General features: G+C 51.4%; 8 protein-coding genes across 8 annotated transcripts; 5 read left to right on the forward strand and 3 right to left on the reverse strand.

The window, feature by feature from the left end:
* The first annotated feature begins 990 nt into the window (after positions 1-990).
* LY79DRAFT_564526 (phenol hydroxylase) lies at positions 991-3,919 on the forward strand. The gene is made up of 7 exons (XM_060558667.1): positions 991-1,159; positions 1,238-1,264; positions 1,344-1,518; positions 1,573-1,584; positions 1,641-2,163; positions 2,232-2,467; positions 2,534-3,919. Exons 1-7 carry the CDS (start codon positions 1,125-1,127, stop codon positions 3,626-3,628), a joined length of 2,103 nt encoding a protein of 700 aa, XP_060410442.1. The 5' UTR covers positions 991-1,124; the 3' UTR covers positions 3,629-3,919.
* Positions 3,920-4,168: 249 nt separating this feature from the next.
* Positions 4,169-4,972, reverse strand: LY79DRAFT_346189 (uncharacterized protein). Its single transcript, XM_060552609.1, has 3 exons — positions 4,759-4,972; positions 4,636-4,702; positions 4,169-4,577 (listed from the first exon to the last, which is right to left on the reverse strand). Exons 1-3 carry the CDS (start codon positions 4,772-4,774, stop codon positions 4,292-4,294), a joined length of 369 nt encoding a protein of 122 aa, XP_060410443.1. The 5' UTR covers positions 4,775-4,972; the 3' UTR covers positions 4,169-4,291.
* An 891-nt stretch (positions 4,973-5,863) lies between these two features.
* LY79DRAFT_652194 (uncharacterized protein) lies at positions 5,864-7,872 on the forward strand (the record flags this gene model as incomplete). The annotated part of the gene is made up of 4 exons (XM_060562574.1): positions 5,864-6,094; positions 6,159-6,665; positions 6,800-6,887; positions 7,209-7,872. Exons 1-4 carry the CDS (start codon positions 6,073-6,075, stop codon positions 7,870-7,872), a joined length of 1,281 nt encoding a protein of 426 aa, XP_060410444.1. The 5' UTR covers positions 5,864-6,072.
* A 71-nt stretch (positions 7,873-7,943) lies between these two features.
* LY79DRAFT_706148 (cytochrome P450) lies at positions 7,944-10,407 on the forward strand. Its single transcript, XM_060565018.1, has 4 exons — positions 7,944-8,460; positions 8,521-9,282; positions 9,344-9,807; positions 9,891-10,407. Exons 1-4 carry the CDS (start codon positions 8,261-8,263, stop codon positions 10,109-10,111), a joined length of 1,647 nt encoding a protein of 548 aa, XP_060410445.1. The 5' UTR covers positions 7,944-8,260; the 3' UTR covers positions 10,112-10,407.
* LY79DRAFT_638809 (endoglucanase-6B) lies at positions 10,370-11,687 on the reverse strand (the record flags this gene model as incomplete). The annotated part of the gene is made up of 4 exons (XM_060562304.1): positions 10,370-10,755; positions 10,809-10,891; positions 10,944-11,088; positions 11,145-11,687. The coding sequence occupies 4 exons, from the start codon at positions 11,685-11,687 to the stop codon at positions 10,375-10,377; spliced, it is 1,152 nt and encodes a 383-aa protein (XP_060410446.1). The 3' UTR covers positions 10,370-10,374.
* A 2,056-nt stretch (positions 11,688-13,743) lies between these two features.
* On the reverse strand, positions 13,744-17,729 carry LY79DRAFT_582609 (peptidase S8/S53 domain-containing protein; the record flags this gene model as incomplete). The annotated part of the gene is made up of 6 exons (XM_060560270.1): positions 13,744-13,898; positions 13,965-14,102; positions 14,343-15,683; positions 16,588-16,590; positions 16,750-16,753; positions 17,643-17,729. 6 exons carry the CDS (start codon positions 17,727-17,729, stop codon positions 13,744-13,746), a joined length of 1,728 nt encoding a protein of 575 aa, XP_060410447.1.
* Positions 17,730-18,706: 977 nt separating this feature from the next.
* Positions 18,707-20,872, forward strand: LY79DRAFT_346235 (cytochrome P450). Its single transcript, XM_060552610.1, has 5 exons — positions 18,707-18,961; positions 19,022-19,747; positions 19,801-19,993; positions 20,050-20,146; positions 20,244-20,872. Exons 1-5 carry the CDS (start codon positions 18,806-18,808, stop codon positions 20,614-20,616), a joined length of 1,545 nt encoding a protein of 514 aa, XP_060410448.1. The 5' UTR covers positions 18,707-18,805; the 3' UTR covers positions 20,617-20,872.
* Positions 20,873-21,772: 900 nt separating this feature from the next.
* On the forward strand, positions 21,773-23,579 carry LY79DRAFT_613909 (family 26 glycosyl hydrolase). The gene is made up of 5 exons (XM_060561969.1): positions 21,773-22,037; positions 22,099-22,363; positions 22,421-23,165; positions 23,229-23,420; positions 23,486-23,579. Exons 1-5 carry the CDS (start codon positions 21,878-21,880, stop codon positions 23,540-23,542), a joined length of 1,419 nt encoding a protein of 472 aa, XP_060410449.1. The 5' UTR covers positions 21,773-21,877; the 3' UTR covers positions 23,543-23,579.
* Positions 23,580-24,381: the final 802 nt, after the last annotated feature.

Genomic DNA, 24,381 nt, shown 5'->3' on the forward strand with positions numbered 1-24,381 from the left:
CTGAAGACCCTACCGGTCCATTCAATCCGGTTCCGTGAGGGTCACATTCCTAGTGGAGTGGCCCATAAAATGATGACTTGAAATGAACCTTTGGTTACAAACCTAGTGCGATATGGCAGGTATTTTCTGATTAAATTTTGTCATGTCGCATCGTTTATTGCGAAGCTGAACTTTCTTGCCATAACTTCCGCTGCAACCCTTGTGCTTGTCTGTCACTGCCTACCAGTGACAAGAGAATCTGTCTTTTATTCTCTGCTTCTGGCTGCGCCTAGTGGATTTTCCCTCTCCTATTTTACAGACTTTTGTGCACCAGAACGGTAATTGCATTACTTGGAGGCACACACGAAACCTGAGGTCTATAATTCAAACTCGGTTTACTTAGTTTGCCCTCTCATTCCGAGAATCTTTGACAAGGAGGTTACTGTTTGGGTCATCGGAAGAGAAACGCTACGCTGAATCCAAAGACGCTCCCGAAGTCTCTGGTCTATTGAACTGCCGACAGTGATGTATCCACTATGCAAATGCACACCCTAGACTCCCGCTCCATTTGTACGCCCGACGTTGTATTACCTCCATCAATGAGCTATTCTGCTACGGTATTTGAAAACGGCCTAACGCGGGATGGCGTTGGAACAAGGATTGTGTTACCTAGTCTGTTCTTGGTAACTCACCCCATGAGGGATCAGCCATGACCCCCTTGGACCCATTGTTAACGGGACGCTCCCGAGAGGAGTCTACATAAGCTCCGCTCACACGATATCCGCCAGCCGTTCCACATAACCCCGCAACCTTGACAGTCTCGTTGTTGGACGACATTCTGTGCTTTCTGCTCCTCCTTGACCAGCTCATCTCCGTCTTTATCATAGCCAATCATCTTGTAACTTCAAAACCCCCTCGAACGCTAGTGGGGTAACATCGGGGAAACAGTTTCCCTCGAGAACGAGTCAATATGCATGCAAACCCCGCGACCTGAGAAACTGCATAGGTATGCAACCCATCTCGCCTCGTCTTGTTCGCAGCAGTTCTTCTTTGCTTCCCTTCCCTTCTTATTTCTCCGTCAAACTTAAATTCTTGTGGCACTTCAACAGTCTCTTTTGGCACTGCGATGAGCCAAACTGACCAAGATGGGTAGTCAAGTTTCTGAATCAAATGTGGATGTGTAAGTCTAGTTGCACGTCATCATATGACTCGCTTAAGCGGTGCAAAACAATGACGACTTGCTAACGTTGTGTCACAGTCTCATCATCGGTGCCGGCCCTTCAGGGTAAGTTCCGCGTGCCCGCCACCCCTTTTGGAGTCCGTTCAAGTAGGTAGTCGCATTCGCTAAAAGATGAGACACACAGGCTGATGGCTGCCGCCTGGATGGCACATTGCGGCGTGAAAGCCCGCATTGTCGACAAGAGAGGCACCAAGGTCTTCTGCGGCCAGGCCGACGGGCTCCAATGCCGCAGTTTGGAGATATTTGATTCGCTGGGTTTCGCGGACCGTGCCTGGAAGGAGGCCAATCACATGATCGAGGTGTGATATGCCACTCTTCGTCTCCTAAGATGTCTCGCTGACCGCTTCTGCTAGATCTGCATGTGGGTATGTGATTTGGTGATTGCGAAATTCCAGAGTATTGCCTGCTCATATGTCTACAGAACCCTGGAAACGGCGGTGTCATCCGTCGCAGTGACAGAATACCGGATACCATCGTGGGCCTCTCACGCTTCCAGCAGATCGTTCTGCAACAGGGTCGAATCGAGCGCTTTTTCCTCGAAAACATCAAGAAGTACTCCAAGGACCAGATCAAGGTTGAGCGCGGGGTTCTCCCTGAGTCTCTTGAGATCGACTTGTCCAAGGTCGACGATGACTCTGCCTACCCCGTGACTGTAAAGCTTCGCCAGCTCTCTGAAGAAGAGGCTACGCCCCCTCAGGTGCCCAACGCGAGCAAGATCTCCGACGGTCTCTTCCGGAGCAACCTTGTGCAGGAAGACGATGAGGAAGACTTGATCAAGAAGAGCCAGGCAAGAGTCGGTGCAAGCGAGATTGTCCACGCCAAGTATGTCATTGGCTGCGACGGCGCTCGTAGCTGGACTAGAAGAGCTCTCGGATTTGAACTCGATGGAGAGGCTACTGACTTTATCTGGGGCGTCATGGACATCATCCCCATCACTGACTTCCGTGAGTGTGTCCATTTTTATGCTTGTTTGCTTCAAAGAACATTCAATGCTAACCTTGAAGCGAAACAGCCGATATCCGCATGCGTTGCGCCATCCACTCGGCCGAGAACGGTAGTTTGATGGTAATCCCGAGAGAAAACAAGCTTGTTCGTCTTTACATCCAGCTGAAGGAGGTTACACCTGATGCATCTGGAAGAGCGGATCGATCCAAGATCACTCCTGAAATCATTTTTGGCGCCGCCCAAAAGATTCTCAGCCCCTACAAGATCGACTACGAGTACTGCGACTGGTGGACCGCGTATCAGGTATTTCCATTATTACTCCCCCCCCCCCCCTTTTCAGTGAGGAAGAATGGTATTGATTGTTGCTAGATCGGTCAAAGAGTTGGCACCAACTTCGACGCCCACAGCCGTGTCTTCCTCGCTGGAGATGCCGTCCATACCCACTCCCCCAAGGCGGGCCAGGGCATGAACGTCTCAATGCAGGACACCTACAACCTTGGCTGGAAGATTGCACTGGCCGCCAAGGGCATCGCAAAGCGTGATATTCTAAGCACCTACCAGAGCGAGCGCCGTCGCGTTGCTCAGGACCTGATCGAGTTTGACCACCGCTTCAGCCGTCTCTTCTCCGGTCGTCCGGCCAAGGACGTCATGGACGCTGAGGGAGTTAGCATGGAGGTATTCAAGGACGCTTTCCTCAAGGGAAACATGTTCGCCTCGGGGCTGTCGGTTGACTACGGCCCCAGCAGCCTTGTTGTCAAGGCTGGCGATTCGTTGAAGCAGGGCGACGGCAGCAAAGTTCTCGGAACGGTGACGGCCATTTCCGAGGAGGATTTCAACAAAAAGCAGTCCCTTGCATCTGGCTTGCCCGTCGGCATGCGCTTCAACAGCTTCAAGGTCCTCAATCAGGCTTGTGCGCGCCCATGGCACTTCCAGGAGAGACTCAAGGCTGATGGCCGTTTCCGCGTTGTTCTCTTTGCGGGCGACATTCTCGACGCTTCCCAGAAGGCCCGCGTCGACAAGTTCTGCGCGGCGCTTGACGCTCCCGAGAGCTTCCTGCATAGGGCCACTCCCTCCGGAGCCCCTATCGATAGTGTCATCGAGGTTCTTACAATTCACTCCTCAAAGCGCACTGACACTGAGCTGCTGAGAGATTTCCCCGCCATTCTGCATCCCTTCGACCCTCACACTGGCTGGGACTACAACAAGGTCTTCGTGGACGATGAGAGTTACCACGAGGGTCACGGTGAAGCTTACAAGAACTACGGAGTCGATAGGCAAAGGGGCTGTGTCGTTGTCGCCCGACCTGATCAGTATGTTGCTTGGGTCGGCGAACTGGAGGATTTTGATGATTTGCAGAAGTATTTTGAAGGCTGCCTCGTCTTGGGAAACCATGGCAGCAATGCTAATGGCACGAGCGGAGTCAACGGGCAAGCAAATGGCACAACGTTGCCTATTCGTCAGTAAATGTCAACTCGTGCCCCTCCTCAGTCCTCACGGGGGAAGATTCTTTTTAAGTTGAAGAACGTATTTTCATCAAGAATTGTTAAATCGCAGCCCCTAAAATATGAATAACCATGATAAACACATGCTCTGGGTCACCATTAGCTCGTACGAGGTGGAACACACAGTGTCCACAACTATGAGTGGGAGCTTTTAATGTGTCCTGCAATAACTAGCTTTGGCAGGCGATCATTCTGATATAATTGATTGCTCATGACTGGAAGATTGCACTATATATTTGGTGTACTACGTACAGATGGGGAATCCGACACCAGTCACCAACAAAAGAAGCTACGAATGCAGATGGGGTACCAAACTAGCACTCATTCCTTGTTGATGTTTGAATTTGCCAAAGATTTCATTCTGATACAGTATGGATAGCGGTTTATCTCATAGCCGTTGTTGTCTTTCTTTTTAGTTATTCCTTTCTTTGACCTAAACCGTATTTGGACTTTCGCATAAACGCAATACGTTTACTACGTTTACCCTAGCATCACCAAACCCAAGCATCAACCAAACCCAAATCCTTGCAAGGCATCTCTTGGTACATCTACCAAATGCCTCATCTTTCAATCTTTCTCCTCAGCTGACGAACCACAAATAAAAAATCTCTGCTTTTGTCTAAGATCATTCTTTTTCAGAGTCGGAGAGCATTCCTGTTTGACTTTCGGTGGGCAAATCACCCAATACCATATTACATAGATGAGATCGCCGAAGATGTCTCTTTATGAATGAAGCTTTCGACATCTTTTTGCGGCATACCATGCATCGCCGACGTGGATCTGGAAATTTCTTCTCCTTAGCCCATTGTTTATGATGTCGCCAGTAGTGCTCGTTACGTTCCTTTGGGGACGGTAGTCTCATTCCGCATCGCTTACACTGATCAAGACGGGCATGTCGCCTTTTGTGCCGACTGCTGCATTTCAGTAACATGTTCCCAATGTCAAGCCTGTGAGTCTCAGAAAACCTACTTGAACTTTTGGCCAAGCTTGTACCATTCCTCGTGTACTTTACACCAAACGTAGCCGGGACAAGATTCTAATGCCACAATTAGAGAAACTTTGACCTCGAGAGAGGGAAAAAGACAAAGCTACCAAAATCGAATAACATTTCTAGGGGTTCCTTGACTGAAGATGTTGCCTCAAGATGTTTGTTCGGACCAGCACAGAATCCAGCCAACCCATGGGCATGGGGATAGATGTCAGAAACGCGTGGCAAATTTGACAACTAAGTCGTCGCATTTGGCCCGGACACAATACTCGAGGATCCGCCAGCAGTAATTATTTCGGGGTTTAAGGCAGTTTCATTCTGCATTTGGTTCTCTTTGCCTTTTTCCAGAAGCAATGCATCTATAGCATTTTCGTGCGGCCAGTCATCCGCAACAGACATGTCTGAGAGCATGGTCGGCATTTCAATAGGTATAGAATTTAGTTCATGATGTTCCGCATCGGTTGAGTATGGCAAAGGTGAATTCTGAGAGTCATCGATCGGAACATGAACAGCATCGATGAAAACCTCTGTAGATTTATTAATTCTCTACCGTATGCACTAAATTTATGCGAATACTCAGGAATACTTACCTGAACTTGAGGGGTTGTGCGGTCTCAAATGGAAGTACGGATCCGGCAATGAATCATCCTGCTCCGAGGGAAAATTCATTGTGAAGGGAAATATAGGGTCATGTAATAGTATACGGGATACTCGTAATTTGAGGAGTGAGCACAGCAGACTGCTATCAACAGGTGTCGATAAAGTAAGGCTTCGCTACGATCAAGACTGCGCCAGATCTTTGTGAGGTCTCCACGGCCCCTTTGTTACTCATGCGGTGAAATCGTCAGGGGCGTTCAAGTGCATTTAAGTAGTCAAAACCACGCTCAAGCAAAAATGCTGGTACGGCGAAAAACAAAAAGTCTGGAAACCCCGCACTTAAGATGCGCTACATTACTAGCCTCTAGGTTTCCAACATTTTTGGTGGTGACTGTATGGACGGTTCAAATTTGTGTTGACATCACCATAACCTAATTATCATATTATTATGTGGTAACATTGGTGTATCAAGCTTCCTCCCCGCCCGTAAGCTCATCCGTCCCTCGTACCAGCTACCTATAGGAACGAACGACACGAGAGACTGAACTTGGTCGGTATTGATAAATCAATAATTTAACTTAAAATCTGTTGGGAAACACAATTCCTAAGATGGTGGGCTGGCCACATGCTTTAGATATTGTCGTTAAGATCGAACATTTTCGCGAACTCAGTCCTTCGAGGGGCAGGAAAAGGGCTTAGAACGCCCCGGTTTATCTGCATCATAAGTCTCACGTGTAATAACCCTCAAACAGGGAGATCATTGAAAGTTATTCTCGAAATACAAGTTCTCAGGCCTATAACCAAGTATCACGAAAGCGAACATGAATTCACTCGCGCAGAACTGTTTGTTATCTACTTCCTTATGTCTGTCAATTTCGGTCTGTTGAATAACATGAAGGACTTTTAGCCGAGACGGTTCCGATAAGCTCCAAATCACTACACAGATTCTATGAGCCGATTGTCCTTCTGAAAGCTTTGAATGTTGAGATGAAGGACGCTGCCGAATTTGTTGATTCTGACGAAGCGGGATATCGAAGAGACCCGGAAGAAAAATTCCAAGCCTTCGTCTATAAACTGGCCCACGTATGCGACAGTGTCAAGGGAAACCAAGGCGGTACGATCACCTCGGTCATGGTGCTGGAGCCAAATTTCGCCGAAGGTGACATTGCCGAGTACCGGTTCGCCTCTAATAGCCGGACTGAAGATGAAGTAGAGGTCACCTCGGAGTTTGTAAGGTCGCTTCTTGGTCACCTTCGCTCTGCGACATTCCCAAATGACGAGGCCGCTGTGCGGGGACGCTTGCTTAGACATGTCCTTCTATTCAATCGAAGTCGGATCGCATCATACCTGACGGCAATCCATACGGAAGTTCAACACTCTCTTGCCAAGTGCTTGATCGCTCATGACGACGAAGGTAAGTTGTGAGCCTAACTTGGTACTTATATGGTGCAAAAACTACTCACTATCTGCATGATAGAGACGAAGGTAAGTTGTGAGCCTAACTTGGTACTTATATGGTGCAAAAACTACTCACTATCTGCATGATAGAATGCAGCACGATTGCGACGACTTTGATGAGTATTCTGGCCTTTCTTGAATTCAATTGGGGCAAATATGCTTCTGAAACCGAATGTGAGTTTTCTACAAGAGTGTCCCATACACGAATGGCCAGCTAAGCCCTCCATCCGCCCTCACAAGATTTCAGCGGCTGTGTTGCGCTCTTACGAGTATTGATACCACTACAAAAGTCCACTTCCTCTATAGGCAAGTGGATAAGTCGCTATGCACGAGAAATCCGTGAAAGCGGGTTGCAGAGTTCCTTGTCTTGCTGGCCCGAAATGTGGCACATGATAAACCGCCTTGCATCCTACGTGCATGATGTTGAGTCCTTCATCTTGGCGAAAAAGGAATGGCCAGAGTTATTTGAAAACTTCAGGATCCACTTCTTGCCCTCCAGCATACCGATCCCGAGACCCATTCGGTCGAAGAGCATGAAGGCGGAAGGAATTGTCGGGCGTATGACGTCCAAAGCAGAAGATATCGAAGTACTTCGGGGTTTCGTCAGGGATCTCCAGCTTCAAAGCCTCGACGCGAGGATCGAAACTGAGTATACGAAGAACACTTTCCGGCCAATTGTTCATTCAGAAATTCTACTACTTGACAACCTCGAGAAAAGCGGCCCCATCACTCAGGAGAGGTTCTTCCACGGGTGGATGTATATCGGCAGCAGCAAGCCTCTTTGTCGCTTGTGCCAATACTACTTCGAGAAGCACCGCTCCCGAGTGGAACACCGCAAAAGCCATCTGAACTTGTACATCAGTTGGAGGGTGCCTGATGTCCTAGTGTCTCAGGGCGCCGAGGGCGTAGAAAGAAGACAGAAGATGATGAACAGAATGACCGAAAGAGTTCGCCGTGACGTATTCGACTTGATACGGAAGAGAGTCAAGCCAACGCACAGAAATCACGATAGCTTCACTTCTTCAGTGAGATTCACTCTGGATGAGAGGTGGACCATGGCCTCTAGTGTCTCGGATGTTGCGTCGCGCATTGAAGGCTTGGCTTTGGAGGATTCTGAGGATGATGAACAAGGTGGGGTTGCCTTGGAGAAGACAGATATTTAGTCAGCGGCCTGATCCGGCCCCTTTGCAAATGGTGGGAAAAAAATAAAACAAAGAAAGAAAAGAACTGTCGGGATATTCGTCACCGGCGGAGGGTGGAGCCGATCCGAGGTCACGTGACTAACCTCGGAGGCTCACTCACTTACACCTCCACGAATATCCACGGCAGTTGCCAACTGCGAACTTCTTCATCATCATACCTCTTTTGCATCAATAGTTAATTCACACTATTTGCTGCCTCTGGTTGACCACCAACCCTGTGATACCAACAAGAACTCTTCCTTTCCATCTTACAACATTCGTCAACCCCCGCAAACCTCAAACCCCTCACGCCCCCCATATTCCACGACATATTAATACTGTATGTAGTCACTAGATTATAACAGTTGACATGAATGCCACAAGCTCCGCGTCGCTGCAGTTCGTAGCTGACCATCCTTTCGTCACGTGCATCGTGGTTTTGGCCGCAACCTTTTTTCTTCTCGCACGGCGAAGTCAAGATGAACCGCCCTCTCTTCCCGAGATCTTGCCATTCGTAGGCAATACGTATCAGTACATGACAAGCCTGCCAACTTTGATGGATCGCGCCAGGTACTTGCCCTGGCAATGTTATACTGACATGTTATGGAGCTGACTCTGATTCCCTATAAGCCATGCCATGATCCAGAGCGGCATTGTCAAACTCTGGCTTGGGCCTATGCGTCTGTACCTGATAAAGGGAGAAGAGAATGTGCAGGCCATATTCCGATCGTCGTCAACTTTCACCTATGAAAAGTTCATCCTGCTAGTCATCAAAAACCTGCAAGGTTCGTCGAAGGAAGACGTCGAAAAGCTGTCTGAGGACAAGTCTGGCCGCAACAAAGCGCCGGTTCCGGGTTGTGAGAATGTACCCCAGGACGAGAGGTACTGGTACCAGCTCCACCACCTTGCCACGGAAAACATATCCAGGACCGAATTAACGAACCATTTGGCTATCATGTACACGAAGTTCTTTGGCCAGGCCATAGAGAAACAGCCGTCAGGAGAATGGACAACGGTGCGGTTGTTCAACTTCCTGAGGAAGGACATGGGAGAGAGTGCGCTCAAGTCCCTGTGTGGCACACGAATCCTGGAACTGGTGCCCGACTACATTGATCAGTTTTGGCGCTTCGACAGCATCGGCGTTCAAGCGGTGTACGGCCTTCCGAAGTGGATAAATCCCAAGCCGACCGAAGAACGCGACAAGCTGAGCCACATGACACAGGAGTTTTTGAAGGATGCTTTCTCCACGTTCGACTGGGATGGGCCCGATGTTGACTCAAAATGGGACCCGATCTTTGGGTCCCGCTACATACGCCTACTTATGAAGTGGCTGACCGACAGAGATATGTCTATGCGGACTAGAGCGGGCTTTCACATGATTTCAGTGCTTGGGTGAGTTCGCCTCTTGTTTAATGATCTATCTTGCTATGGCGTTCTTCTGCTAACAGTTCAGTATCAATGCAAACACCATACCGGTGACGACTTGGGCTCTGATTGAAGCTTTGAAAGATCCTACGCTGCTTGGGGCGCTCCGCGATGAGGCCCTTGAGACGATCACAAAAGATCCTACCACTGGAGAACGTTCCTTCGACATGGCAAAGCTTGTCTCTATGCCCCTGATGCAGTCCGTATATATCGAGTGTATGCGTCTTCATGTTTCGATCGCCATCACTAGAGAGGTCTCTGAACCGACAACCCTCCAAGGCTATCGCTTAGGAAAGGGGTCCATTGTCCAAGCTCTGACGAACCTCATGCATTTCGATGAGCAGACATGGGGCCAAGAAGGCCATCCTGCGTCGGAGTTCTGGGCAGAGAGACACATCAAACATGTCAAAAAGGTGGACGAACGTACGGGTGCCGTGGCGACGGAAAGGCAGTTCGTCATGAGCGCCAAGCCCAGTGAATTCTTCCCATACGGTTAGTCGTCCTTCCTAGGATTTCCAACCTTGGATCAATACATATTGAACTATTCCGGATAACTGACAACACCTACGCATTAGGTGGAGGTATTTCCATCTGCCCTGGACGCTTCTTTGCAAAACAGGAGATCATACTGTCTATTGCCATGATTCTAACGAGATTCGATCTCGAGTTTGTGGAGTGGACTTGTAAGGACGGATCCAAGTCCGAACGGCCGCCTGTTGATGACCCGCATTATTTCGGGTCAGCTGCCGTCCCGCCGGATAGGGATGCCAAAATTCGCTGGAAGCGATTGTGGTAGAGCATAAGTGCCATGATACTGACATCTTGTGAGTAGAGCAGAGGGTCCCTTGGGTTCGAGATTTGGCTTAGGGTAAAAGTGTTCGATTGATGAATATGGTCGCTCTAGATCTCCACAAATGGTCTAGTTGTGCATACCCCTTCGATAATCTCCATCATGGTTTTATATGTACATCTCTGAGAATATAGACAGAAGAAAGGTCCAATCCTTGGCAGTAACGTGAGCCGGCTCACGGTCGGTTCGCATCATCGGGGACCCAGCGTCTAGGCCCTACTCGGAGCAATAGTAGAATCGGCGTTCTTCACAAGCATTTGGACGTACTCGTCAAACCAAGCCCCCGCCACAGGAGCGCCCGCAAGCCCGCACTGTCCGTCGCTCTCGCCGGCAGGCTTCACCCAAACAACCGAGTCTATGTGGGGGTTGTTCACCGGGGTGCCGGGGCGCATGCCGAAGCCGGCAGGGCTGACATTGCACCACTCACCCCAATCCTTTCTGCTTTCAGAAACACGGCCTTGGTCGACGATGAACCGGGAAGGCAAGCCCTTGGCCTCGAGGTGAGGAGCGAGAGAGAGGATATAGTGGTTCTCGTCATAGGAGTTGCTCCCCTTCGCGTAGCTCGGGCGATGGTTGGCATTCAATGGGTTCTGCTGATATGTTACGCTCATTGTCAAATCTGAGGACCAGGAATTGTACGCACGTAGTTGGAGACGTTGATCGAGAACCCACGAATCTTCGCGTTGTTGCCAGCCTTCTTCACAACCTTGGAAAATATCTCGGCCGCTTACAAGTTGTTAGCTTTATTGACATACCGCAGGTCATCTGAAGTGCTTACCAGGGCCTAGATTATTATCCCAACCTAACCAACCTCCGTTGGCAGCATCGACATATAAGCTGACATGGTTGTACTGCAGGCTTGCGATGGCATGAGCAATACCATCCTCATACGCCGTCTGAGCCTTGGCACAAAGCGGGACGTGCTATAATGATGACAGTCAGCGAGAGGCTTTCTCGAAAACAGTACGTTTCGAATTACCGAGTTGACGACAAGGTTGGCCAGTGCATCAGGCTCGAGGATCACGGCAAAGTTCAGATCGGTCGCGGCAGCCAGCTTCTGCGCGTAGGGCTTGATAAAGGTATCCTTGTACAGCTGCAGTCCGCTCTTGTCGGTCCTGAACTCGCCGGCACTCTCTCCCGCGCTGCAGTCTCTGTCGGGCAGGTTGTACAGCACCAAACCGACGGTCTGCTTCTGGCCGGTCTTCGCCTGGGCCGCGCGGGCGCCCTCGATGGCGGTGTCGATGTCGGACAGCATGGCGGTGCTGGATATCCATACAAAGGTTCCAATGTTCTGAATCGTGCGAACCTTTCCGGCGTTGTTGGTGTCGCCCTTGCTCAAGAAAGCGTTGTGGGTTTTCTCAAGCTTCGCTGCCCACACTGGGTTGGCGTATAGTTTCCTGCCTTCAAACGGGTTGAAGGATGATGCCGCGCGGCGGAGGTGGTGGTCTTGGATGCCATAGCGTGGCGATGCCGATACGGTGCCAAAGGCAGAAAGAAGGACGATGACCGAAGCGAAATGCATTTTCAAAGTTTGGATAAATGAGTGTAAGAAAGATGGACTGTAAGTACTCGACCAGCGGGCTTGATGGGATATCGAAAGAGGAGAAACGGCATTGATATTTGCGTGGCGACCCGTCCTTATAGCTGCGCGGAATGCCATAATCATCGCCAACAATGGCAGAGTCTTCAACTACGGAGATTACATCGCCATCTGAAGACCAGAAGGATAGGGCCCTCATCGTTTTGTGACGCATCTGTATGACCAAGGGATAGCGAACATCCAGAGTTCTCCGTCCGTAACGACTCTGTGGAGTGAGATCAGACCATCGTGCCGTGCAAAGGGCCAGTTGGGATGAAGTGGGATGGCAAGTTGTATGTGATAGATTGCCCCGTCAAGAGCAAACTCTGATTCCGGCCGTTGTCCTCGGACAGTGCCCGGCATTTGGTTCGCAGATGGGGAAAAGCTCCGAAAACCCCAAAGGCGATGCGAGTGCCGCTCCGTTAACTATTGGCAATGTGGGCTTTCGGGTAATCTCAAATAGATTGCCGGGCAGCGATCACAAACCAAAAATTATAGAATCTCGTAACTGAACCTCCCTATCAGCCAGGGCTGTTGGAGATGACTCCCTTCCAGCTGCTATAACCGGCGCATCTAGCTAGGACTGTCTCGGCAGGGGAGAATGAAGTCTCAACAAGTAGACCATAGATCATCACAGTGTTCATAAAACCATGTTCTTTTGAGAAGGGAGTTGTAGTGAGCGCGAACCTGCGCTTGTGGGCGACCACGGAGTGGAAACCCGGGGTAGGAGATCATGATCGGCACACTCGCAACGTGGAATCCTCTGGCAGCTCAGTTGGTTAACATATGCCGGATTTCGAATACAAACTAGCCCCATCTTTTTTATACTACTGTAGCAATTATCTCATCCTATGTTATATGAATCTCGATGTTGGTGACGATGCTTGACGTTGATAAACTGTTATCCTTGCGCGAACTGGCGGGAGTGTTCCCAACAATTAGAGCCCACAGCGTCGGTCACAGAAGTGAAGATGCCGCGGTGATCCCGGTGTATTGCCAATAACCCACAAAAACAATGGTTAAAGTGGGCAATGAAACAGGGAGAAGATAGTGAGAGTGACTGACCAATGTTTAATCCACTCATGATGCCCGATTTTGCTGCTGATTGAAGCAAGCCTTTTTTCCCTTGAAAGTCACAGAGTTGGCGAGATTATCCTTACGGCTTTTCTCTCCTGCGACTTCCACTACATCATGTAACTCATGGTTTATCATTGGACCAGTGCAGTGGTTACATGAATCCTCCTATTGCAGTTTGATGTCTCTTTGTTAATTTGCTTCTTTTCGGCCTGCTCCTTGTCACTGGACTTTCCGCTCAAGTATCCATCAAGCATATCGATATCTCACACCGTTGATCGGTCGTATCGTTGTACTGCCTGACCATTGCAACAATATGAATGCTGAAACCTGGTTCTTTCATGATTCGACACACCAGTGAGACGGCCTCTACTGATTTGGGATACTCATGGCGGGCAGGCTATGCACATGACGGGCCGAGAGCTGCAAAAGGATGTGCAGTCATCCGAACCAGTTAGAGGGCATCGTAACCTGATACCAGCATGGCTTAATGGGCATATGGTGATACATGTAGAGGCTAGGAAACAAGCAAAGAGTCAAGCTTCTCGTTTGAGACGCTTCCTTGTTTCCTATTACCACGTTTCTCTCCGTCAGTTTCAGAGAGTGATACCTGCTACTTTGGGTTGGTGAAGCCATCACGGAAAAGGTTGCTTCCGGCCCATCTATAAGAAAGAAGTGAGGTCGACAGGAGGGTTGGCTAAAAAAGCAAGATCTCCTACTGACTATTGTAGGTTCTATTCAGGCTAGGTAGTTGACAAGCAACTAGGGTATTCATATACAGCTTATCTCTTAAACATCAGAAGGCATTAGACTCTACTCAACTAGGACCTTTGTCCTCACTTCCGGTTCAGACAAGTGCAGAAACCTCTTCGCTAGGTGTTTCATACATAGCTCTTCACAAGATACATATGCAGACCATATATCTTTAAGATACAGGGCAAGCCTTATCGTTGTATCTGAAGGGGCATTTTCCCTCTGCGTCTGGCGGTGCCTGGCTGACAATTTGTGTTGCCAATTGATCAAAGAGAAGACACACAGGAATATTGTATGTGCCCCGGTCCTCATTGCCAAAAGCCCAAGCTGTCATATTCTGTCGGCACGGTATGTCCGAAGTAACATCGTGAAAGCGGCCAGGTCGAAACTTACATTTACAGCCATCGTTGGCTGCGCACGCGCTCCCGGCTACCTCAGCATCTGCGCAGCCAACCTGCCCCCCCAGGTTGCCAGCCTTGTCACTGGAAAATTCGGCACCACACAAATTACACGTCGGCGTTTCGGGGGTTGCTGCAGGCGCGACAAGCCGTGATGTCGGAGCGCTGCCGGCTGGAATTGGGACTGTGGGGGCCGCCGAAGGGACTGATGTAGGCGCATATGAGCACGCCTGGCTGAGGTCGCGCCTCGTATTCCGTCTGGCTCTCCTCCCAGTCCCGGAGTTCGGGACTGGACACTATTCGGCCAGGTCGTACCCATTCCAAGCGATGAAAGGGTATCCCGCCTCAGCGACGCGTGGATATGAAAGCGCACCTATCATGTTGCGGAGCGTCTTAGCCACCGAGCCTGGTGGTAAGCCGGCAGCAAACTCTGGATGTGACATCCAGTAGGCCACCATACCTGCAACTTGAGGTGCGGCGAAAGAAGTGCCCGAGTCTGTCGCGAGACCCGTCTGGTCGAGAGGGTCCGCGCACTTGATGTTGGCGCCGATGGCATACGTCGTGACAAGATTACCGCGCTTGCTTGTCGGAGCAATTTTGAAATCCGTCCCGGCCGAGCCTACCACGATGACGGGGAACTCCTTGGCCATGACTGCTGGCAACTTGTCTGGCTCTGCGAGGCCGTCCCGGAACTTGTTTCCAGCAGCCGCGACAACGGGGACATCCAAGCTGATCAAGCCCCTAATGACGCTGCGCATCGAGGTGGTGTAGATGGTGTTAGGCGCCCTCATGAGGATGGATGTGGTGACAACTGCCTTGCCTTTGAGCCCCTTTTGCTTGATTTCGTTGGCGGCGGCCTGGAGACCGCGGAGCAGACCGAACTCGGTAAAATCGATGCGCACGCCGACGAGGTTTGCGCGCTTTGCTACTCCCGTTGTTACACCGACAGCTTTGGAAGCCACGCACGTCCCGTGTTGGGTATCCTTCAGACTGAACCTCTTGTTTCTGGCGACGTTCAACTCCCGGCGGGTGATGTCGGTGCTGGGCGCGGTGAACTCCTCGTGCTGCAGGTCGAATGGGCCGGTGTCGACGACGTACACGGTGATGCCGTGGCCGGCAAAGTCGTCGTATCGATAATCGGGGAGTACGTCTTTTTGTTTCGGCGGCGTCGAAAGTGTACGCAGGTCAAAGATGCCGTTGTTGCGGATCGGGCTCTGCGCGATCTCTGCACGCTTCCGCCGAGTAGCCGACGACTGGGTCTTATCCGGCTCTGGATCGTCGCGTGTAAGAGGGCGGTTGATGTCGGCTCTGGCGATGACGCGGTCGGCCTTGACCTTTTCAAGTTGGTCGGCAGTGAGGTCTGCGCGCCAGATGAAGGGGATGTCGGCATCATTTACAATGGTGACCATGTTGTCTGCGCCGACCAGCCCTGCCAGGGTGTTACTGAAGCCATCGCCGTCAGCCTTGTCAGTGTTTTCCTTGGCGAAGATGATGTAGTCTGCGCTTGTAGCGCTTGGAACTGCGGACGACGATGTACTGGAAGTCGGTAGCTCCGAACTGGTGGTGCTGGCTGGTGGTTCCGATTCGGGATCGTTAGACTTTGGTGGATCATTCGGGTTCGAAGGTGCTGAGCCGGCGACAACAGATGCGCCTGCTGCAATAGGCGCTGTAACACCGTTGACAGTGTAAAAGCCGCCTATGCCAGCACCTACAACTACAACGCCAGGTAACACAGGAACGGTCTCCCCATGGTCTACAGTCACGGTTGAGGCCGGGGCTGAAGATCTGGTTGAGGGAACTGATGAGGGTACTGGGGTTGGGGTAATGGGGATAAAAGCCGATGAGGTTGCGTTACGAAAACCAGATATTGAAGGGAAAGAAGAGGTCACTGGTCCAGACCGTTGGGAATAACACACCGAAAAGAGAGCGAAGAAGAGAATGATGGACTGAATTGAATGCATAATGAGAGAAATGACCAGGACATCTCGCCAGTAAATGAACGAATGTTGAAGCTCAGTGTATAGAGAGACTCGCCTCTAGGCCATTCGTGTTCCTTGGATGGTCCAGACCAAATGACTTATGTACTAGTTTGTTGCCTGCATTTCTCCAACGTGTAAGCATGAATTCCAGGCATAGATTGTCATATGTTGCACCTAAATCTGCACGTGTAAGAGGCCATGTGGGATCCAAATCTTATTTTGAATGTAACTTGATTACAAAACCACGAATATGCTTGCCCTCGCGAAGTGCATCGATTTGAAGTGCAGATCATGATCTATTTTCCTCGCGCACATGACAGTCGAATTATGTCAGTAATAGAGGGGCCGCATGGCCTGCCGAAATTTAGGTTAATTGCGCTAAATATTCATGCTGAAGGACATATTGAGTACATTAATTGGTAGGGTATCTCTGTTGTGTGTGGTTACTGGGATACTTCCCTGACTTGGCCACGTGTCTTTTTGCAAAAGTAGGCAATGGTAGCCTTTAGATAGTAGCAGGGCAATCTATCGGCTACACATGGCTGGGAAGGATTTTGTCACAATATTTAAGCTACTATTACTGCCCACGTAACTAACAGTATCGTTTTGTTACATGACAGTTATGAGCCCAGCTCCTACCTGCTATATGCCACAATAGTATATATATATTAATTTAGTAAGTGCAGTAACTAGCTATATAGATCTTAAGCACTATAGGTTTAATTCCTATCAGGGTCCCCTAGTTTAAAATCCTACTAAAGTCTATGTAGATCTTTACTACCTATGATTAGCGAGATGTACCTAACTAGGTTTTTATCAAAAGTGTGTTCAGATCTGACTTTCTAAGTTGAATCTGGGGTGTGTGTCACAGTATATAAGCTACTATTATTGCCTACGTAACTAACGGCATTGTTTTGTTATGTGGCAGATTTTGCCAGCCAAGTACGCAAGTTTCAATAAGATGTGGACTTACAAAAGGAACAATAGGTTATAGAAAGTAAACAGATGTATTTTAGTAACGTAAATAAGACGTAAACTACACGAATTTTAATATAACATATAGGTAAGCTATAACTGCTGAAGTAATTACAGATCCATCTTTGCCATCAACTTATCGCGAACTTATTAGACTATTATAATAAGTTCGAGTTTAAGTTATCAGCAACACAACCTCAGACACATATGATTAGACCTACAAAGGCATAGTATCAGCGCTATCAAAGCAAGTAGACATCAGCTTCAACAATGTTTCGAAAGTAAATAAAGTAGCGTGTAGAGGTACTAAGCAGGCGCAATGTTGTGCGACGGAAATATCACTCCTGACAATGTACTACAACACAGAAACAGCTAAATATATAAGTTGAAGGTCAGTGAGGCGATTTAATTAAATTCAACTCCCAGATCAATAAGTCCCAGGATTACACGCAACCTTGTGTCGATCCACAAGATTGCCGGGAACGCGTTGTCTGCGTCATGAGGAGCGGCAACATATAAGCGTGTAACTTCTTTTCCAGTGAAACTGTCGGAATGATCAATCTTGAGAAGCCCAAGCAACAAGACTGCAACACCCCTTTGGCCTCGTGATGCTTATGTAGAGAAGTGTGGCCGTGCAACATCATCAGCTTCTTCGAGACCAAACTTTACAGTGCCCGGCCAGCCGGAACCATTCCCAATAACGATCCTACCAATCTTACTGTGCTCACGGCCATCGCCCCGGACGCCGCGACCGAGGTCTCGTTCCTGGCGGCGAGCGGCACACGAACTGAGATTCCAGGAGCCATGACGATGTAGTTAGGCTCACAAAGCTATACGTAGCTCGTCGTTGGTTCGGCGGTGGCCTTCCATTGCTTGAGCACGGTCCTTGTGTCTCAACAAGATTTCTTCTCCCTTGTACGGAGTATATTACATAGATGCCCATATCGATAAGCGACTAGAAGAATGCAACGTCACGACCCACCGCTACTGGTTTTATGTTTCTAGTTTCTCCAGACCCCAGAGATGTGTAATCATATGATCAGCCGTGATCACCATGAGAGTCGTATACATAGATTAGTCGTCTGGGTATGCTTGTATGCCATGTGCTCATGGCGGCGCAACCGGAAATTAGCTGGTACCCTTTTAGTGTGCATAATCAGGGCGCATCCCGCTCTTTTGTAGTTTACGAACCTGTATTTGTTATCCATCGGCTTATTACATAGGAACCATTGCGCTTCCTCTTGCCATGGTGTCGATATGTGACAACTCTTATGTTTTACCACTTTGGTAAGGGGGTCATCAGTACCATAAGTATGAAAAAAAGGGAACCTTTACGCAAGATTCGTTGTAAACCAATCAGGGTTTTCAGAAGCGCATAAAGCACTGACTGCTACCGGGCATGTGCTTAATATAATTGGATGCGGAACCCGATGCCGTCTCGCCCCCAACCCCCCCCTCCCCTTCAGCTCGCGTACGACGGCAAAAGAAAGGCCAGCATGATAAGAGGCCAAGCGTTTATCCGATCTGCCACAGATGGAAAACACTTCGTATGTGGAGAAAGTGTCAGTGGCACGTCTCAGTAAGCTCTCCTCCGCCTGCAGCTACTAGCCAGGAATTGTAGCCCTGGCGGTCCGCTGCTCACAATTACGAAAGCGAGGGGCCAAGGGTTGCGTCGCAGATCCATGGTGTAACTTTTGGGTAACCTTGCCTCGGCAAGACGGTGGAGGTCTAGACGGAATTGCTCCGGCTCCCAACCCTGCCGTGTTACTACGTGGCAGAGGGGTATCGGAGAGGTGATATTCTGTGCTCGTGTCCTCCTCCGAATTTGCTCTCCATCTCAACGGTATCAGCAACAACCTCCGGTCGGGAAGCCATCGACGACATGCTGTGGCAGATTTGGCTCCCGGTCGCTGTTGCGACGGCGGTACTCGCTGTGCAGCGATTGCGCAAGAAATACCAGCCGAGCTATGATCTGCCGGTGGTCGGCTCACCTACCGACCAGAGCCTGGCAGAGGCACTCGTCGAAGGACATCAGAAGGTAACGCAAGACTCTGACCGTTGGCGGAGAGTCCATCGCTGACCAGGAGCTGCACCCAAGTACCCAGAGTCTGCATTCGTCGTGCCCAGCGACCCCCCGCGCGTGATTCTCCCAATGAACCTCTACCCGGAGGTAATCCACGCCCCGGAATCGGAGCTCTCCTTCGGCGCCGAGATCTACGACATCTTTCTCGGCAAATACACCCACCTCGGCGAGCCCCGTCCGGAAATCGCCGAGGCGATCCGGGTAGACATGACAAGGAATCTATCGGGCATCCTGCTGCCCATTCAGGAGGAGGTCAAATTCGCCATGAAACAGTTGTTCGGGGACCTGGAAGATTTGAAATCCTTCAACGCCTACCACCTGATTCTGCGCTTGGTAGCATTGATGAGCGGGCGCGTCTTCGTCGGACTCCCCCTCAGCCGCGACGAGGAATGGATAAAGGCTTCCGTCACATTCGCGACGGATTGCGGGAAATGCAGGATGGCGGCCCTGGAATGGAACCCGTGGGTCCGAACCTGGGTGCTGCCCTTTCTCCCGGAGGTGCGCCACATGCGCCGAACGCTCCAGAAGGCCAACGAGTGGATGAGGCCCCTCGTGAATGAGGTGCTCCGGAACGAGAGCGCCCTTGAGGAGAAGCCGGTGAAGCCCGGGGCCCCTGGGGCTTTTGTGTCCTGGATGATGAAGCACGCGGCTCCCCAGAAAAAGTCTTCGGAGCATATGGGGACAAACCAGATGCTGTTGTCCTTTGCTGCCATCCACACCACGTCCTCTACTGCCACGTTTGTAGGTACCCTGCTTCGAGGGGTCGGACATTGCGGTCTTGCTGATTCGCACAGGTTCTTTACGATCTCCTGAGTCGCCCCGAGTATATCGGCCCTCTCCGGGAGGAAATCGAGCAGGTCATCGCCCAAGACGGCGCAGAGCAAGACGAGAACGGGCAGACCTTCCTCTCCAAGGTCTCCCTGAGCAAACTGAAGAAGTTGGATAGCTTCATCAAGGAAAGCCAGCGCATGAACCCGCTGAACTTTGGTACGCGAGACTCCCGAGCGGCCCCGGGCCGACTCGCAGCGCTGACGACCACGCAGGCGGCACATCGCGAAGACTCCAAAAGGACCAGACCTTTTCCAACGGCTTGAAGCTGCCCGCCGGAACTCCCATCTCATTCCCCTTGTGGGCCGTCTAGTAAGTCCTGCGAATCCCAAACTCCGGCAACTTGGGGGGAGGGGGGGGGGGCTTGCTGTTCCCCAAAAGCCACCAGCTTGTGCTCACACGGGTCCAGCAACTCCTCGTCGACGAACACTTTCAGCGCAGATTACAACGAGGGCACCGGCAACGCGCCGCCGACCGAGTTCGACGGATTCCGCTTCGCCCGCCTCCGCGAGCAGCCCGGGCGCGAGACGAAGCACCAGGCCGCGACGACCGGGCCCGACGCGTTCAACTTCGGACACGGACCGCACGCGTGCCCCGGCCGCTTCTTCGCTGTCTATGTCATCAAGTGCATCTTCATCGAGTTCCTCCTCAACTACGACATCCGGCTCAAGGGCAGCGGTGGCGAGGACGCGGGCTCCAGGCCACCGAATACGATCAAGAAGATGATCGTCATGCCGGACTTCAGCCGCGAGGTGGAAGTCGGAAAGCGGACGGGGGCTTGAAAACAACAGACCTGATGGCTTGGTTCCGTTGGACGAGGTCCGTCCCTAAAGCACTTGCTCATAGAGATTTCAAGCGAAGCGATGCGATACATCGACGGCAGTTGATGGTGTCGAAGCCAGGGATGAGGACATATGCTTGATGGAGCAAATGCTTGCTTTGCATGAGAGCTCGCGTGCGGGGAAGCATGGTGAGGATATGGGGAGATCTCCGAGGTAAATCGCCAGAAATGGCTAGTAGATATTCATTTCTAATGTAATTCTGATATGCATATATAGAACGGGACTTGAGCCACGGGTGAGCCCGCAGCCTTGGCCAGACTGGGCTTACCAACTAAGCCAGCCGAGTGGATGTTAACGTCCACATCTCGTGAGGGTGCGACTGAGTGGGTAGGTAGTACAGAAGGCCAAGCCACGATGTGCCTGGGAGTCTGACTCGTAAAGGGAGCTTCTCCCCTCTTTCCCCCCTTTCTTCTTCCTCTTTTTGGACCATGAAACAAGGCCTGACCAAGTGCTATACCGAACTATTGACGGCGATCGCCGATATCATTCTGGGATTACCACGTACGGAATGATGGAGGGGCATCCCATGATGAAAACGGATCTGGGAAGTTCGGACGAGCCACCCATGATATGGTGAAGAGTGAAAACTCGGATCACAACAGGTCGAGATTTCCAGGAGAAACGGAGTGTGCCTGAGTAGATGGTGCCCAGCCCCAGGACTTGGGATTTGTCCGCGAATCACAAAGGTGGCTGCACCCTGCCCCTCACATGGCTGAGATGATATCAGGCTGAGCGAGGTACCGAGACGCAGCCTCCCGTGGTCCCCCCCCCCCCTTGGAGCCGGCGCGTTGCCCTTTTGCCGCGTGCGGAGTGGGACGTTCCGTTCTCGCATCCATGAAAGCCAAGCCCCGTCCGTCATCCCCGTACAAAATCATCGCGCATAGCGCCGGGCAGATACGCTCAAATGGGGCAAGTGAGCAATGTGTGGAGGCGTGTAATTAAGCTCCATCGTCTCTGGATCCCTCCAAGATCGTAGTCCCCTTGCGATCCCCTTGCGCCATATGGCGGGGAATGATACGCATTGGGGAGGTAGCAATTGGAAGCCAAGTTCGACCAGAAGACCATGTGATATCCAGCTTGGCCATTCATATGTATACCAATCTGTCCTCTCTTGTTCCCGGAGGACGATATGTGGTCCCAGCCGATCTTCTCAGCTCTGTTTTGCGCCTTGACACGGCCCTCCGTCAGTCTCCTGTGAACCATGGCAAGGTTCACGGCGCTATCGCTCTGTGCAGCCTTTGCGTTTGCCGTCGGCGCGCATTCCCAGTCTTGCATTGGCAGCTCCGGACCCAAAACCTACGAGGCGGAGAGCGGAGTGCTTTCCGGAACTACGGTCGACACGGCTCAGTCTGGCTTCACGGGTAACACGCAGAACTCTTACCGGCTGTGGCATATTTTGTGTTAATCCGTGTTGCGGGACAGGCACCGGCTACGTGACCGGCTTCGAGGATGCCACCGACAAGGTCACCATCAACGTCGACTGCCAGGGAGATGGCCAGAAGCTTTTCGACCTGAGCATCAGATATGCCGCCATCTACGGCGAGAAGCGCACGAACGTCGTCTTGAACGGCGGCGCCGCCAGCGAGGTGTTGTTGACCGCCGGCCAGACCTGGGCCAACGTCAACGCCGGCCAGGTGTTGCTCAACGAGGGCAACAACACGATTGACATCGTGAGCAACTGGGGATGGTACGGCCCATGATGTCCCCGTCCTACATACCGTAACACTTGACTTACGTCGTGCAGGTACCTCATCGACTCCATCATCCTCACGCCTACCGAGCCACGCGGGCCCCACGACATCAACACCGCTCTCGTCAACGCGAACGCCAACGCCGACGCGAACGCCCTCTACAAATACCTCCGCTCCATCTACGGCAACCACATCCTCTCCGGCCAGCAGGAGCTCTCGTACTCCGACTGGGTCAACGAGACGGTCGGCAAGCTTCCCGCGCTCGTCAGCGTCGACCTGATGGACTACTCCCCCAGCCGCGTCGAGCACGGCACCGTCGGCGCCGCCGTCGAGGATGCCATCGCGCACCACGCGCGGGGCGGCATCGTCGCCGCCCTCTGGCACTGGAACGCGCCGGCCGGCCTCTACGACACCGAGGCGAACCCGTGGTGGAGCGGCTTCTACACGCGCGCCACCGACTTCGACGTCGCGACGGCCCTCGCGGACCCCGCCGGCGCCAACTACACCCTCATCATCCGCGACATCGACGCCATCGCCGCCCAGCTCGCGAGGCTCCGGGACGCCGGCGTGCCCGTCATCTGGCGCCCGCTGCACGAGGCCGAGGGCGCGTGGTTCTGGTGGGGGGCCCAGGGGCCCGAGGCGTGCAAGAAGCTCTATGCTCTGCTGTACGACCGGCTCACCAACCACCACGGGCTGGACAACCTCGTCTGGAACTGGAACTCGGTCTCGGCGGACTGGTACCCCGGCGACGACACCGTTGACATTCTCAGCACAGACGTGTACGCCCAGGGCCATGGAGTACGCCTTCCCCCCCTCTCCCTTATGTTCCAGCTGTTGATATTGCGACTGACATCTGTCTAGCCCATGACCTCGCAGTACAATGACCTCCTCGCCCTCGGCAAGGATAAGAAGCTCATTGCGGCGGCCGAGGTTGGGAGCGCCCCCTTTCCTGATCTTCTTCAGGCGTACGGAGCAGACTGGCTGTACTTCTGCGTCTGGAGTGACACCTATATCAACAACCCAGAGTGGAACAGCGTCGAGGACCTGAAGAAGGTATGTGGTCCTGCGAAACTTGGTCTTGGCTCTTTTGCAGAAGTCGCTGACGAACGAAATGGCAGATATACGACAGCGAATATGTCCTTACTCTTGACGAAATCCAAGGATGGAGAGGTTGAGAGGTGCGAGACGGGTTGGGCTGATTATATGTATCCTCTAGATATCTGCATAGTAATTGGTAATGTATGACAATTTTCATGACGAAAATCCGTGGTTACATCGTCTCAAGGCCCCAAAAAGGCGTGTGTGAGATTCTGAAGACGATTTTTACTGTATATGTGAACAACTTGTTTTGAAAGCGCGAGCAGATTCCAAACTTTCGTCCCGTGCAATATGGATGCATATGAGAACTTCTGCTTGGATACTTCTTCCCCAAAAATTGCTACAGGGCCTCTATATAAACCAAAGCTTTAACAACATTCGCGACTGACCCCATCCGGGCTTGATCGGGCTCACGTAGTCAGGGGATTACTGGGGTAGCCGGATTCTGTAACCCCAGGATCTGAAGAATGCAAGGAGCTTGCTTGGAACATACGACCCCAACCTCGCATTCACCATGTGCTATGCTATTCCCGTTCGTATTCATCTTGGCCTCTAACTGGAAAAAAAGAGACCTCGTTCGTCATCGGCTGGTTGCTGAGGTGATGCAGCCGTTCGCCGCTTCGGCGATTCCGCGTTCCTCGCATACATGGCGGGGGGTGAACTGCCCCGCAACATTGCCGATTGAGCCAAAACATTGCATAACGAGAGAAAAATCCTCCATTCGACTACACTATGAGAAGACAGCAGTTGAGTCAATGGCGGCGCACTTCCACCTTGCAGAGCGGCCGATAGTACCGAAGATGTGGCCGGAGATGAACGGAGCCAGCTGCAAAGATCGTGGACCGACCATCTCGTGAACGGATCGAGAGAGCTGCACAAATATATAATTACATTGGGTGTTACTAGCAATTTCCCT

Source organism: Colletotrichum navitas (assembly GCF_030913465.1).
Source record: "Colletotrichum navitas strain CBS 125086 chromosome Unknown LY79scaffold_68, whole genome shotgun sequence".
Classification (NCBI taxonomy): Eukaryota; Fungi; Ascomycota; class Sordariomycetes; order Glomerellales; family Glomerellaceae; genus Colletotrichum; species Colletotrichum navitas.